Source organism: Perognathus longimembris, chromosome 1 (genome assembly GCF_023159225.1).
Source record: "Perognathus longimembris pacificus isolate PPM17 chromosome 1, ASM2315922v1, whole genome shotgun sequence".
Taxonomy (NCBI): Eukaryota; Metazoa; Chordata; class Mammalia; order Rodentia; family Heteromyidae; genus Perognathus; species Perognathus longimembris.
The window spans coordinates 31,528,203-31,544,180 of record NC_063161.1 but is presented as its reverse complement, the minus strand read 5'-3'; the positions used below and the strand labels follow the sequence as shown (position 1 = coordinate 31,544,180).

General features: G+C 41.0%; 1 protein-coding gene and 1 pseudogene across 1 annotated transcript in view; both read right to left on the bottom strand.

The window, feature by feature from the left end:
- The window catches only part of E2f7 (E2F transcription factor 7), a 37,352-nt gene extending 27,621 nt beyond the window's left edge, over positions 1 to 9,731 (bottom strand). The window contains exons 1-3 of the mRNA XM_048349715.1: positions 9,536 to 9,731; positions 8,724 to 8,816; positions 311 to 586 (exon numbers count right to left, since the gene is read on the bottom strand). Of these exons, the coding sequence (XP_048205672.1) occupies positions 311 to 586; positions 8,724 to 8,816 (369 nt within the window). The 5' untranslated portion in view covers positions 9,536 to 9,731. The remainder of the gene's footprint in view (positions 1 to 310; positions 587 to 8,723; positions 8,817 to 9,535) is intronic.
- A 5,921-nt stretch (positions 9,732 to 15,652) lies between these two features.
- LOC125341253 lies at positions 15,653 to 15,753 on the bottom strand (annotated as a pseudogene).
- Positions 15,754 to 15,978: the final 225 nt, after the last annotated feature.

The following is a 15,978-nucleotide window of genomic DNA, read 5'->3' as shown; positions in this document are numbered from 1 at the left end:
TAACCTACAAAATCTAGACAAAATTAAAACAGCAACATTAAAAAAAAATCAAGTCCCTTCATTAAATCAAAATTATTAAAAATTTATTGTTTTTAAACATGTCTGGTCAAGGGATTATCATACAAGGAAAAGAGTATTTCATTATGAAAAATAAGTCCAAGAGCAGGAATTCGGCTGTTAAGAAAAAGATACATTTAATACTGCTTTCAGCTTCTCAGGCACCAAAAAAGCAGAATTCTATGACTTTTTAAAAATCAAGTAAAACTTTCTAAGTTCTATAAAAAAAACTTTTGGGAGCACAGCCTGTTACCTGTAAAGAGTCTGTAAATGCATCATCCTTGTTTTCAATGGGCCTGAATAGTTCCTTTTTCTTCTCGCGGTCTCTTATGTCTGGGCTGGCAGCACTGATGAGCATCTTCAGGTTGGCAGTGGGGGTCCATGGCTCCACCTGCTGTCGCTCAACAAGCTTAACTGGAGTATTGGGATTTCTTTCCGGGGTGAAGAGTTTTTGCTTTGATAGATCAATTGGTTCATTTTTTATTGGGGTCTTGGGAGCCATCCTTGATCGATCAACAAATATATTTTCCTATATTTAAAAAAGAGATCTTTTAGCAAGGCCAAGGAAGGGCAGATTATGCTAGAAATACAGATAAGTCTCATTCACTAAGATTTGGAAATACACGTTCAAGGCTGCAGAGGATCAGGATGGGATGAATGAAAAGGAGATGAATGCATTCAAGGGAAGTGAGTAGTGGCTCCAGTAAGAAATGGATTATTATCTGTTATTCCTTTTAAACCCATTTTCCACGGCATCACTCTAAGAGAGATTATGAATATAACTACCAGTATATATGAATTACAAACATCATTGGGAGTAATGAAGGTGAATATAGGTAAATACTGCTTTTAAGAGTGATCTCTCTCTCCTATATATATGTATGTACATATTTATACATATATGTGCACATGTATAGATGTGTATATAAGTATGTATGTATATATATGTACACACACATATATTTTTGGGGGTCGGTTGTGTGGCTTGAACTAAAGGCCTAAGTGCTGTCCCTGAGCTTTTTCAAGGCTAGAGCTCTACCACTTTGAGCCACAGCACCACTTCCTCCATACATTTATATCTAAATGCCCTCGTGCATATACATAAAATGGACTCACACTCTCACCTCTCACTTGGCCTTTTTTGCTCAAGGCTAACATTCTACCATTGAGCCACACCTCCCTTTCCAGCTTTTTGCTGGTTAGATGGAGTTAAGAATCTTACAGACTTTTTTGCCCAGGCTTGCTTTGAACCGTGTTCCTCAGATATCATCCTCCAGAGGTTTACAGGTGTAAGCCACTGGCACCTAGCCTATAAACATTCTTATACAAGTTTTTGTATGAGCATACATTTTCATTTCATATTTTTAAGGCTACTTAGAAGTTTCCATTAACTAGTGAAGAGCAATTATGCTTTTGTAGTTCAAAGGTCAATAGTGGTAGTGTAGCAAATAATAGGAAGAGTTAAGAGGACAAACCTTTAACAAAATGTCATATTTTAAGTCAACTTAAGAGCCTCCTAGTGTTATCTCTTGTCAGGATTTTTCATCTGGACCAGTTTTTTTTGTCTTAAATTTCCAAGTCTCCTGCATCCTGATAGGTGATCTTACTTTATAATACTCATATGTAGTTTCTACCATATGTGATTTGAGTATCACTCAAACTCACAACACAAAGAGACCACCGCTGGCAATAAGTTTAGATGTCTCAGAGGTAGGTAGCAAAATTTTTTAATATCATTGTATTAGATATCCAATTTGCATTAAAAATAATTTCTAATATTAATAATTATTATCAGTTAATAATTTAAAACTATTAGTAAATTAGTAGTGAACCAATAATACCAAGTATTAATTTCTAATATAACTAATAAATCTCATATTTTTATTTTTCTTATTTAATGGACCACTAATAGTACAAAGGAATGTAATTATAAACATTTCATAGGTACATATAGTATACTTTGAGTAACTTCACACCATCTATTATATTCCCTTAACCACCCTCTAACGAACAGTACTTGGTAGGTTTCGTTATGCTATCTTTATTCATGTATATGCACACACATATATAAAACAAACACACATATGTACATATGTGTATACATAAACATACACATATGTATGTATGTACGTATGCTCATTCTTTCAACCTATCTTCAACTAAACTATCTTCAACGTTTCTAATTGTTCAAAGCCCAAGTTGTTTTTCATTTTTCTGCATCATGGTAATACAGCTATTACCTATACCATACTTTGCACAGATTACCTTAGATAATTACTAGACAAGATTAAAGATAGATCCATTACAAAAAGAACTAAGTATACAAAAGTCATATTGGGAATTCTAAACAAATCTATTCTTCCTAAAAGACTCCTACCACTTAAACCAGAAGTATTCTTCTTTCATGTGATAGGGTTCTCCTCCCATCAACTTACATAATCACAATAGGGGGTGAGTCATTCCCGTCTTATACATTTATAACTATTATTACTGAACATTTTTGGATTTCATCTGATAGATTTTAAAAGTGCTTTCCTAGAAATGAGCAACATTCTCAAGTGGTAACAGGAGCTGGAGTTTGTGTTCCAATGCCAACCTTTGTTCCTTGGATCAGAGGAAGCTGTTCACTGCTATTCAAGGTGACAGTTCTGTCCTTATCTAATGGGTGGGAGGAGTGTGGATGGGCTATGATTTCTCAAAGCCTTACCGGCATTAAGCCTACAGGTATGCATGTTTGACTCTTCAGACAAGTCACTCCTGGTGGTGAGCCACTTGGATAAAGAATTCAACAAGGGAACTCTCAGGGGAAATGGTAAGGGTGTTCTACTACACTCTCCACCTTATTTATTTAACATACAACTCCTGACCTAGTCCTTCGTCATAGGTACTGTTTTCCCACTTGACAGATGAAGAAACTCAGACACAGATAAGTTAACTAACTTGCCTGTGGTCATATCCAACTGCCTGTGCAGAACTCATAGGAATGTAAAAAAACAACTGAAAGCATTTTCTGAACTACTGAATCTAGAGATAAGCTGGTTCTAGATGCAACTGAGAGGAAGTTCTCTTTTTCACAGCTCTAATAGAGTACCCAGTAAGCCAGTGACCCCCCACTAGCATGATGCTACTATGTGGAGTTGTTATATGGGGTGGATTCGAGGCCAGCCTCTGCTGCTTCTCATCAGTGGGAAGGTGGGCAAGTATCTTCACCTCACCATAGGCCCTTTCATCCAACTGAAAATGAAGTGCACAAAAATACCAAACTGGGGGCTGTGGATATGGCCTACTGGCAAGAGTGCTTGCCTTGTATATATGAAACCCTGGGTTCGATTCCCCAGCACCACATATGTAGAAAATGGCCAGAAGTGGCGCTGTGGCTCAAGTGGCAGAGTGTTAGCCTTGAGCAAAAAGAAGCCAGGGACAGTGCTCAGGCCCTGAGTCCAAGCCGCAGGACTGGCAAAAAAAACCACACTGGAAGACTATGAGAATAGTTCCTGGTACATAGTGAATACCCATTTTAACGATTATCTTTTTCCCTCTTCCTCCTTCTCCATCACCATTCATTTTGGCACTGTAGAGTAACTATAATACAGTACATGTTATTGTTGTTGAAGTTCTGATTGTGTCTTATCTCAATGAGATTGCACACCTCACAGTTTGGGGCACAGTGTCTTGCCCATTACAGGTGCTCAAAGAACATGTGCCTTGTCTAAAGTTACCCTGAAGGTATAGATAGGGTGTGTAGTTCAGGCCTGCGGAATGGATAGACTTATTCTCTTTCTGGATTGCTTCCAATGTACTTGTCCTCACAGAAGTAATGAGTCCTCACTCTCTCCCTAGCAAAAGGTCAATTAGAAAGGATGATTTCTTCACTTCCTCTGGTATATTTTCACTATAGTTTAAATAATTAAAGTTGAGAAGGGAGTTAGGCTACGTGGAAGGTTAGGTGTACTATACCTTTATGTCAAAATTTTTAAATGCCATGCCAATGATGTTCTGAGCACTCAGAAAGTCAATTGCCAATCTAGTCACACCTTGTTTGGACTTCTGTCATCCTTCCCTAACTGGACAGGATGCATCGTTGTATGGAGGACATACCAGGGTGTCTCCAGATCTGGTCAGGTATGAATGACTCACTTCCCCGGCTACAGGAAGTCTTGCCAACAATAAGTTGGACTACCATGGCTAAAAAGGGCTGACAAGTCTAGGACCACACCCATTTCCTGGGAGGCCTGGACTGAACTCAATGACTGGTAGAAATAACATCAGCATGAAAAGATCTCTTGGGGCCTCTTGGTCCAAGTTCAGGCCACTGTAAGTGGTCATTTCAAAATGCCCTGTAGCATAGTGTAATCTCAAGACTTCCATTATGACTGAATTGCTGCCGCACTTCTCCCTCTGTCCAATTCTGCTCCCTTCCACTTCCTTCTGTTCTCCAGGCCAAAAAGCACTCCTAAGCTGTCACATCCCTTGATTAGAAAGCCTGGAGAAATCGTAGCCATGAAGTGGTTCTCCAGGTCTCACACCTACATGAGGTAACAAACCTTGGGTCACTAGCCAGAGTTGCTGTGAGAATCAGGACAAACAATGCAGGCAAAAAGCTCTGAAATCTGTGAAGTGCTACGCAAATGCTCATCTTCATTCGTAATACAATACCCGTGTTGTGACTATAGGTAACTGCCTATACCTTGCCACATTTCTATAGAAAAGGTTTGGTAGCTAAAGACCTTGTTTCTAGTATTTTTTTTTTTTTTAATGTGTGTGTGGTATTGGGGTTTGAACTCAGGGCCTTGCACTTGAGCCATGCCTCTAGCTTTGATGATATGTAGCTTCAAATAATATATACAGCCATTAGCCTTGTCAGGGTCCTCAACAATACCTGAACAATCTCTTTTCCAGTTCTCTCATCCATAATTCACCTTTGCCTCCAATAATCACTTGGTTTCCATTGGACCTGCCTTACACTTTACTATACATCATTTTCTCTTTAATGCCATTGACGGAGCTTTGCTGAAATCTTACCTATGGTTAAAAGCTCATCATAAAGCCTAAATACTAAGCAATGTCTCCTGGATACTCAAAAACAAAATCTCCTTCCTGCCAAAGCACACTTTCTAGAAGTAATCCATACTGAGGGTTCCTTTAACCTTTCTCCTTTTCTGTTTTGATCTGTGTTTTTCACTTAGGTCACAGCTGCCAAATCATGGCGACCTCACTATAGTTAATACTGTTGGAAGATTCTTTGCTCCATAAAATTGTCAGCCCTTAAGCTTCCACTTTCTCTCCTGATTCTCTTCATACATCCATGTTTCTCTGGTTCCTGGAGTGATTCCTTATAGCTGGAGTTTTAAAAACTTCATGAGTCCATACTTAGCCTTCAAGTCCTCTTCAGTCACTGGAATGGCTCACTTAATCTCATCTATGTGGTTTTAAAAGTCAACCCTGTAATATGTTGACAATTTCCAAATTGTGCTCCAAGGCCAGGACCTTCCATGAATTCCCAAATCCAAATTCATACTTATTTACCTGTAAACCACCTGGGTATAACTATATCCCCAACTGAATTCACCTTCTTTCTCAACCATTTCCAAAAGATATGAATGGCCTTTAAAGATGACTCATGCCTGCTGAAAGTGCATTGTTACCCAAATACTCCAATATTCTTTGCTCTTTCTACAGGTTTTGTCTTTTCATTTCTTAAACTTTATTTTTTTCAAGAAGTTTTGCTATATGTCCTAGGAAGGCTTCAAACTCATAATTTTTATTTTCTAATGGGCTGAGACCCAAATATATACCACCATTTTTGACACATATGTACTTGTTCAGTAGTTCCCTTCCTTAGTAGTTGCCAATGCCTTAGCAGTCACTCCAATAGAGGGATTAACAACTTCACAGCTCAACCTTTTGCATTCACTTCTCTATCCCAAACTACCCATTTGCTACTTAGGTCATCTCCAAATACACCGAGAAATCTTACATCCCTAACATAGCAGGGTGACTTCTTTAGAACCCTGCAACTAGGAGCAGTAAATTTGGGTAATAAAGCTAAAAACTCACTATTTTCAAGAAACTTTTCTCCATGAGTAATGAGAAGATACTTCCATTAATACAGTACTTATAGACCTGGAAAAAATGTGGAAGAAATAATTTCAAATGATAAGTGATTCAGCAGGATAACCCCAGAGAGAATTCTAGATCCTTCTAGAAGCCAGCATCACTAGCTTCTGGCTGCTCTAGATTTTTTTTAAAAAACAGTTTTTGAATGCCTTCATTGCATGACATTTCTCTTGCCTGAGATGTTCACTTTGTTCATTCTACTTGTAGGCTGAATTTCCTTTCCAGTAACACTTAACCCAGATATTACTTCCTCTAAGAAGTTGTGTCCTCTTAGGAATTTTTTCTTCCTCTATTCTGTATAGGCACTTGGTTGCCTCTCCTGTGATAGCAGTTATCAAATTATAGTACAGTTTGCCAGTTTTACTTCTGGATCCTTGAAAGACTCTCAGGTAACTGAGGGGCAAAGCCTGTATCACATTTATCTTGGGGCTGACAGTTTAATCCAGTTTAGTGAGAGGAGAATGTACAGTTGGTGCTTTACAAAAACCCAATAGAGAAGTGCTAATGGATTAGCTCCAATTTACAGAAGGAAAAATGGTCTAAATAGCCAGATTTCAAACATATACATTTGTTGAGAGATCTTATAAATGTACTTGTTTGAGGACATGTAGCTAAAGAAATGGCATAGCAGTAAATCAAACCCAGGATTCAGACTAAATATCAGCTCACCATCCCTAAAAATCTGATTAAGTTTATATAACAATGTGGAAAAAGAGAGACCAAAGCCCTTCCTAGTATTTCAGCAGAACTGTTTGTATCTCTTGCCTCTCTCTAGAATGGAAGGATCTCTGCTTATGCAAGCTACTCAAATATTTTAACCAATTTTCCAATAACTTTTGAGCATTTTTGTACATCATTAAAATATAAAACCTGGACTGGACACAACACTTACCCAGGCAAGCTTGGGAAGGATAGGGGGCCCTTGTTGAAGGTATTTGATAACTGTCCCTAATCTAGGACAGAAACATAGTAGACGTACAAACTTTGTATATATAGATATTTGATCGAGACTATGAAAGAAAATAGATTTGCTCTGACACTCCCAACACCAAAATTCTGCGTATGTAAGACCTAGATACTTCTGTCCTCATATGCCTTATGTATTTTTTTTAAAGTCCTCTTTTAGGTTGGGTGCTGGTGTAGATCATGCCTGTTATTAATCCTAGCTACTCAGGAGAATGAGATCTTGAAACCAGATGGGGCAGGAAAGTGTGTAAGACTCTTATCTCCACTCAATTAACAAAAAAGCCTGAAGTAGAGCTGTGGTTCAAGTGGTAGAGGCCTAACATTGAGCAAAAGAAGCTCCGTGACAGAGCCCAGGCCCTGAGTTCAAGCCACAGGACTGGCAGTGCTTCCACGCTTGCACAGACACAGAGAGACAGAGTCCTTTTAAAAGGACTCTGGTATTTCCTAACAAAAATAAATGCTGGCACAGTATGTAGTTTTATACCTATCCAAAAACAGTAACTGTCAAGTGTTCTTTAAAGGCCTAACAGGTGCAATCAGGCAAGCTCACTGCTGCTGCTATGACCAGAAGCCCCAAGAGGTTCAATGCTCAAGGAAGTTGCTACTCACATATTTATACTGTTTCTGAAACTAGCCTTGTTTTACCTATTTACCACTGCCTAGAAAATGCTCAGATGTTCGCTAATAAGCTATTGTACCTTATTGGTAGGGCATCTGCTGATTTGTACACCAGCTGTGCTAATGTAGGCAAGATGATAGTTTAGATATTGCTATGATCAGTTTATTTTGTAATGTTTCTTGAAGATATCAGTCTTGCAAATCCCAAATAACACAAAAAGAGAATAGCTCGGGCAAAAACTAGAAATGGCACTGTAAAATATTCAGAGGGGGCTGGGAATATGGCCTAGTGCTAAAGTGCTTGCCTCCTATATATGAAGCCCAGGGTTCGATTCCTCAGCACCAAATATATAGAAAAAGCCAGAAGTGGTGCTGGGCTCAAGTGGTAGAGTGCTACTTGAGTACAAAGAAGCCAGGGACAGTGCTCAGGCCCTGAGTTCAAGCTACAAGACTGGCAAAAAACAAAACAAAAAATATTCAGAGGGTACAATGGTGGGAACCAGGCACTGTCTCCTTATATGTTAGGCAAAAGCCACAATCTTTGGTGAGCAGAACTGTCTCTACAGCTGGTTGACTGATATGAGGATACTACTTTGGGGCATTTTAGCAATCCAGCATTTATTACTACACTACAGGTCTATCTTCCCAAGGAACTGAGGCTAACATTCCTACAAAGCTGTAGCTATACAACCCTTGACAAGTCTATCTATTAAACATTTTTGGTTGTGTCCAGCATGTTTGATTTCTATAAAGTTGGTTCTAACATTACATCTAATATGGTCTTTCCACTGCATGCTTGGGAGTAGAACTGCAACAATAATAGCTTCATTATTTTTTCATAGAAAGTATTTTTTTGTAATGTTCATTAGAATTAAGACAAATACAAATGACATGCTGGAAACATTTAATTGGACCACATATCACCATATTTGACATGTTAGAGGTGACGGAATTTCTGTGCTTACCTTTTGTGCATTTTCCCCATCTTCAGCGGCAAAATCGAGTCTGGTCTGCCTGGGGTTGATCAAGTCTTTTAATGTTAAACAATTTACCTCCATCTGTAATGTCCAATTATATTAGAAAACGATTGTATTTAGAAAATGATTTCATACTTAGGTACTTCCTTGTTATCAGCAAAAATACTTAACATTATGTGTTCATGAACATGAACTTTCTTCCCTAACCATGGGCCTGGGAATTTCCACCAATGCCTACACTTTCTAATCCACTTTAAAATTCATAGAAACAAATAACAAACATTTTAAATATGCAATTACAGGGAATCTGGGAAGAAGTCGACAAAAGCTGCCTTTCTTATTAAATGAAAAGCAATAAGGCAAAATTATAAGTCAGGAGGGTTGTTGGGCGAATCTGTCAGAAAGTGCAGGGGTCTCCCAGGTCAGTTAATTTTGGCGCAAAGAACTGGAAGGAACTTGGGCTTTGAAGGGGGTTTTGAATCAGGAGGTGAGGAGGAACACCCGATCCCTAGATCAAACCCACTAGGGTTGGGTGCAGACACCTCCCAGGCACCCCAGCAGACCTAAGTGATAAACTGTCTCAATGAACTCCACCCCCCTAGCCCCAATTGTGGGGAATCATAGAGAGTTCAGACCGGCACAGTCCCACAGGTCCCGCTAGTACGATAACCCAATCTCCTGCCAGCCGGGAAAGAGAGGGGTGGCCGGCTGGCAGAGCCGGGGCACGAGGGAACTCCCCGCCCCCCCCCCCGCCCCAATTCCCGCTTCCCCCTAGGCGCCCGGGCCCCACGCTTACTTACTCCCGCGGGGCAAAGGGATCTCCGCAGCAGCACGCCGAGGCGGGATAGGGGTGAGGGTATCAGCAGTCGGGCAGCAACATCAGGAGTGCCAGGCGAGGCGCACACAGAGCCCCCGATCCGAGTGCCTTGCGCCGGTGGAGGCCCCGCGATGTCGGTGTAGCACCGGTCCCACCGCGTACCCGCCCAGCGTGACTCCAGCCTGGACCTCAGTCCCCCGCTAAAACACCTCGTCTGGCGCCTTGAGACTGAATTTGAGCATCCGCCAATCAGCGGCAGCTGGAGGGGCGGCTCTGACCAATCGCGTGGCAGTACGGTCCGGGCTCCCCGCCCCCTCCGACCCCACCCCACGCCGTCTTGGCGCTCGGAGTCCCGCGTTTCGCCCGCACCCGCCCAATTGTTGCCGCCACAGCCCCTTCCCCCTTCCGGGTACCTGGAAACCTCGGCCTGGGAGCCAATTCCTGTAGCGGACCGCCAGCCCAGGGCCGCGGGAAACCGAGGCGGGGCGGCGGGAGGAGGAGGGGTGGACTCTTTTGTTATGCATAAAAGACCCGCGCTAGTCCCCGCGGCTGGGTGGCTGCGGCTGTGCCCCCCCCATACCCGGGAGTTGGGGGCGGGGGGGGGGGAGCAGATGGAGTTTGGAAAAACGATCTGCACACTTTGGATGCTGCGGCCGCTCCCCCCTTTCCCCCACCTCAGCAACCTGCACAGAATGGATGTTGCCCAGACTTGCTGGGGTCGAACTTGCTAACCCCAAAGCGCTGGGGGAGGAGGGGACGACACGTGAGCCACGGTTACCACTTGGGCTGCGGGAGCAGATGGCACGTCGGTTAGCCCAGGAAACTAGACTGGACAGGATACCCAGACACATGGTTTCCACTAATCTCATTCTTTTCTTTTGCTTCTTTTAGTTCTCCAAGTGTTTCTAGGTGTTCCCTTTATGGAACATCTCAAATGATTGAAGGAGGGGCTTATTAATAATCCTGCACCCTTTGGATCATCTTTCTGAGACACCATCAACACAATTGCTTCAACAATGTTGACTTGTATGGGATATTTCACTACCCTCAACTTTAGTTCCTTATTTCAAATGTAAATGGAGAGAGAGACAGCAGTGAGATGTGGTTTGGGGGCTTTGTTTGTTTGCCCCTAAATAGACTTTGTTGTTTTAGATTTGCAGAGACATTGCAAACATACTTCAAAGAGCTCCTACTGTTAATATGTTAGTTAATACTAACGCCTAATGGCGTGCCAGAATTGGAATATTCTTAACTAAACTCTTTTATTTTATTTATTTGTTTATTTATTTATTTATTTTGCTAGTCCTGGGGCTTGAGCTCAGGGCTTGAGCACTGTCCCTGCCTTCTTTTTGTTCAAGGCTAGCACTCTCCCTCTTGAGCCACCTGCCTTTTCTGTTTATGTGGTGTTGAGGAATAGAACCCTGGGCTTCATGCATGCTAGACACTCACTCTACCTCTAAGCCACATTTCCAGCCCCTAAACTTATTCTTTTATTTCACATTTTTGTGAATTTTTACCTGAGTCTCCCTCTCCCTGGAATTCCCCTGGGATACTTTAGGTTTTCATGTGTCTTTAGGATTCTGTTAGCTGTGACAGTTTCTCATACTTAACCTCATTTTGGATGAGCTGCACAATTTTCAGGAGTACTGGTGTTTGGTAGGGTGGGCCCCCCCCCCCCCCATGAAAATGACACAGGTACTTTAAAGCACGTTCACAACATTTTCCTACTAATAACTTTACTATAAAGTTGTCATTTTCCACTCTTCACTCTCACATCTCAAATATGTCAAGGACTGCCAGGTGAAATTAAAATGTACCATTAAGTCCTTCACGTTACTCTAAATACAGCTTTAAAATCACCACTAGGCCATGAATTAAAAAGAAAAAAGCATCCCACGACCAACAAACGAAGAAACAAAGCATGCAAAACATTCAACCTGAAGAAAATTGACATTTCTACAATGCAAATAATAATCGGAACTGAAATCTCTTTTTGGGACCTATGAGGGACCAATTGAGATGAAGAAATATTTTTGTTAATTTTTAATTTTATTGTTTTTATGGATTTCCTATGGCTGCTGTAACAAATGGCCACAAATGGATTGTCTTAGAGAACCAGAAATTTCTCACACAGTTCTGGAAACCATAAATCCAAAAGAAATGCAGGTGTTGGTAGGGCACTGGTCCTTCTGGGGACCTAATGGAAAATCTGTCCTTAACCTCTGGCTTCTAGTGGTTGTCAGTAGTCCTTGGTTTGTGGTGGCTTTACTCCATTCTTGGCTTCTATAGTCACACTGCCTCTTTTGTTCATTAAATGTCTCTGGTGTGTATCTTAAAGGACACTTGTCTAGCTATTCAGGAGGTCGAGATCTGAGATTACCATTGTAAACCAACTCAGGCAGCAAAGTCTGTGAAACTCTTATCTCCAATTAAACACTAAAAAGCCTCAAGTGGAACTGTGGCTCAAGTAGTTGAGCACTGGCCTTGAGTAGAAAGGTTTAGAGACAGCATGCTCAGTCCCCAAGTTCAAAGCCCCAGGACTGCCCCCCCCCCCCCACACACAAAGGACACTGTCATTAGATTTAAGTTCCACACAGATAATCCAGAATGTCCTAATTTCAAAATCTTCAATTATATCAGCAAAGACCCTTTTCCTAAGTGAGGTAATGTTCGTGGGTTCCAGAATTGATGATATGAATATGCCTTTTGTTTGTTTTGTTTTTGTTGCCAGTCCTGGGGTGTGGACTCAGGGCCTAAGCACTGTCCCTGGCTTCTTTTTGCTCAAGACTAGCACTCTACCTCTTGAGCCACAGGGCCACTTTAGGCTTTTTTCTATATCTATGTGGTGCTGAAGAATTGAACCCAGGGCCTCATGTATACAAGGCGAGCACTTTACCACTAGGCCATATTCCCAGCCCTGAATATGCCTTTTATGAGGAGCCATTAAGCTCTGTAGAACTGAAATGCCTAGAATTCGAGACCCCCCCAAAGACCACTGAGAAGCTGATTCCAACGCAAAAGCAGAGTAGTTTATTAGCAAGCTCAAGCTTGGACCTATGCCCACAAGGACACAGCCAAGATGGATGAAGGCCTCAAGCACAGATTACACTGGGTTTTTACAGTAAACAAGTCTAGGGGATTCCCAGTTAAAAAGACATGTAATTGGATAACCTTTAATGTGTTATCTATCCCTGATTAGCTGGGGCATTGTCCCTTAAGAGCAAGACAGTCAAAGTTTGCAAAAGACATCTGGGGTCAGCCTTTACCTGTTATCGACCTCGGGACTGTTAGTGGGGGGTGCTGCAAGGGACTTTTGGTGCCAGTCCCCTCCTGTTATGTATACATTAGTTACTTATTGGGACAGTAACTTGTCAGGGGCTTAATTGCCTTGCGGAGCACCTGACACTTCAAATATTTATCTGCTGATATTCCAGTACACAGCACAATTATCAAACAAGGCAGTGAAGCATCTTATAAACAATGCCTAAAGCATCCTAACTTTAACCGACCTCTGGTCAAATGAAGTCTCTCTGGCTACCTTGATTATTTTAGACTGCATTTTGTTCAGGCTTCATACTGACATGTTCTGCAGTTATTCCAGGAAGCTTTAGGGCCCAGTCAGGCCCAAGTTACAATATAGAGGTGCACTGGCTGCTCAGGCTCCTCAGACCAACATTGAAAGTATTAAATCTCATTGATTTCTCTGCTATTCATGATTGTTTCTTTTTTTTTTTTTTTTTTTTTTTTTGGCCAGTCCTGGGCCTTGGACTCAGGGCCCGAGCACCGTCCCTGGCTTCTTCCCGCTCAAGGCTAGCACTCTGCCACTTGAGCCACAGCGCCCCTTCTGGCCGTTTTCTGTATATGTGGTGCTGGGGAATCGAACCTAGGGCCTTGTGTATCCGAGGCAGGCACTCTTGCCACTAGGCTATATCCCCAACCCCTCATGATTGTTTCTTTGAGTTGTATGTTACAGGCGTTTTCTTTCATTTTCAGAGTAAAAGTAATTTTTCTATTTCTAGTGTAGTCTCCAATCAAGAAAAACTCATGTAATCGGTAGCTTCAGACACTCATAATTTTACTGATTGTTAAAGTGAGAATGATCTCCAATTTGAAGACTGGAAAATGAATGCTTCCTGTACAAGATTAGAGACATTATTCCAACATATGTATTAAAATCAATGCATTTAAGTTTCAGCATTCAAATATAATCTACCAACTCTTATTCATACCAACTCATATTCAGTTGGTGGCTAATGTTGGCTGGAAAATAGGCTGAACCAGTCCCTTACCTGTGTCTTCTCTGTGTAGCTGATCTACCTGCAGTATGGTAGGTCAAAGTAGTGGGACTTCTGCTCCTGTGAGCCAAAATGAATATCCCAGCTAACAAAGTGAAATATCCTTTTGTGACAGATCCTAAGATCTAACTTAGCTTCAGTTCTGTACTACTTTTTATGGATAAAATACTCAAAAGTCTACTCATATTCAAAGTAAGAGTTCAGGTACCCTACCTCACAATGGGAGAAGTAGCAAAGATTTAGGGGCCCTATTTAGAAGCTGCCTGGTTTTGTGCCAGGTACAATATTTTATAATTCTATCTCAGTGCTTTCTGCCTGAAAAGCCTGATTTCAGATAGCCTCGTGTTATTTATTTGGCAATGGTCCCCAGGGTTATGTGTCATGCTCAGCTTCAGGCCATAAGCATTGTCTATGCTTCACAATTACCTGAGGGGATATATTTGACTGGTTATTTGGTATTCTTAGGTATTCTGGATTGTATTTGGAAGGAGTTGAAGCTATCAATGAGACACATGATGAGTGAGGTGGTAGGACAGGAATGTGAATGACAAAGGCTGTGAGCAGAATATCCACAGATGGCACCTGTTAGTCCCACGAGCAACCAACATACTCCACCACTTCTCAAACCTTGGGATAGTCTTTTGCTCTTGGTGCCCCATATCGCAGGATTTATAAAAACAAGAGATTGATCATGGTGCTGTTTGTTTGTTTTTTTAACACAAAGAATGCACTATAATGAAATGGAATTTCTGCCAGTCAACTCTAGAGCAAGATAGGCTGGATTGTCCACTTTGTTGTATCAGCTTCTTCAAATATTTTCTTTTGCTTCAGCAAGCATTGGAAAGGAAGTGATCTTGGTGTGACATCTGTGTTCAAATGTCAGTAACAGATGGTAATTAGAGATCAACATCTCACCACACAGGTAACAGGGATGTTCATCTCAGCAATTCTAAAGCCACTCTTTGAGTGGGTCTTAATTGAAGGCTAGTGTGTAAATGGCCTTTTTCTTCTGGTATTCATGGATCTGAGAATTTGGTGCTGATGCTTATCAAACTGCTAGAGAGGAAACCACATTTGAAAAAAAAAAAGTGGCTGACCATAGCAGTGTGAGGAGAATGAATCCATGATTGGCTCTTACTCAGCAAAGAAAATAATACCAAGAGAGTCATAGCTTTTGCGTCAAATGACATCCAGATGTCATCTATTCTGAAGGAGATGCTTTATCATACATATCACAGAGGGGACAGAGGAATTCACTTGTAATCTGTTATGAATCCCTGGTGATCCTTACCACCAACGGAACAAGGTCAGATTTCTTAACAGTCATGTGACTTACAGTCCCACTAAGTAGAAGATACTGTATTTGGGGGTGGGGTGCCTGTATGCGCAATCATGCTCAATGCAGGGCCAGGGAGAAAGTAGTATCAAATAAACATTCTACATAATTTTAAGTTGGGTATTTCAAGGACTAGTGTGAGAATGAGGAGTACATAGGGGAATTCCATTACATGGTACAATTTTCATGCTATAAGCACCACACTGGTCATGGTACTAATGTACTGATTACTCTTCTAGATCTGAGAATCTGGAGAAAATGGACACCAGCTTCCCTGAATCTCTAGAGTTTTATTCAGAAGAGAAGGAATTCGCTGTGCAGAGGACATAGATCCTTGACCCAAATCGGCTGTAAAACTGCTGGGTAATGCAGAGCAAAGGGTATTGTCTGCATAGACCTACATTTTCTTTGAAACCAGAATTGATAATTTAGAAGATACTTGGGGAAAAAGCCTAAAATTTTAAAACAGGAAAATATGGAACACTTCATGAATTTGCGTGTCATCTTTGGGCAAGAGGCATGCTAATCTCTTTATAATTCCAAGTTTTAGTATAAATGCTGCTGAAGCAAGAACAATCTTTTTATTCTAAATATTTATTGGGTCCTTAAAACTGTTTCCTACTAATTCCTAATTAGTTAGTGTGGGATATGTAAGTGTATTACCGGAATCCTTTACATTTCTATATTTAGGAAAACTGAACACATTTCTATGCATTCAATTTCATCATATACATACATGCATGTATATATATTTTAATAATCTACATATATTGTATATAAATATATTTATATATA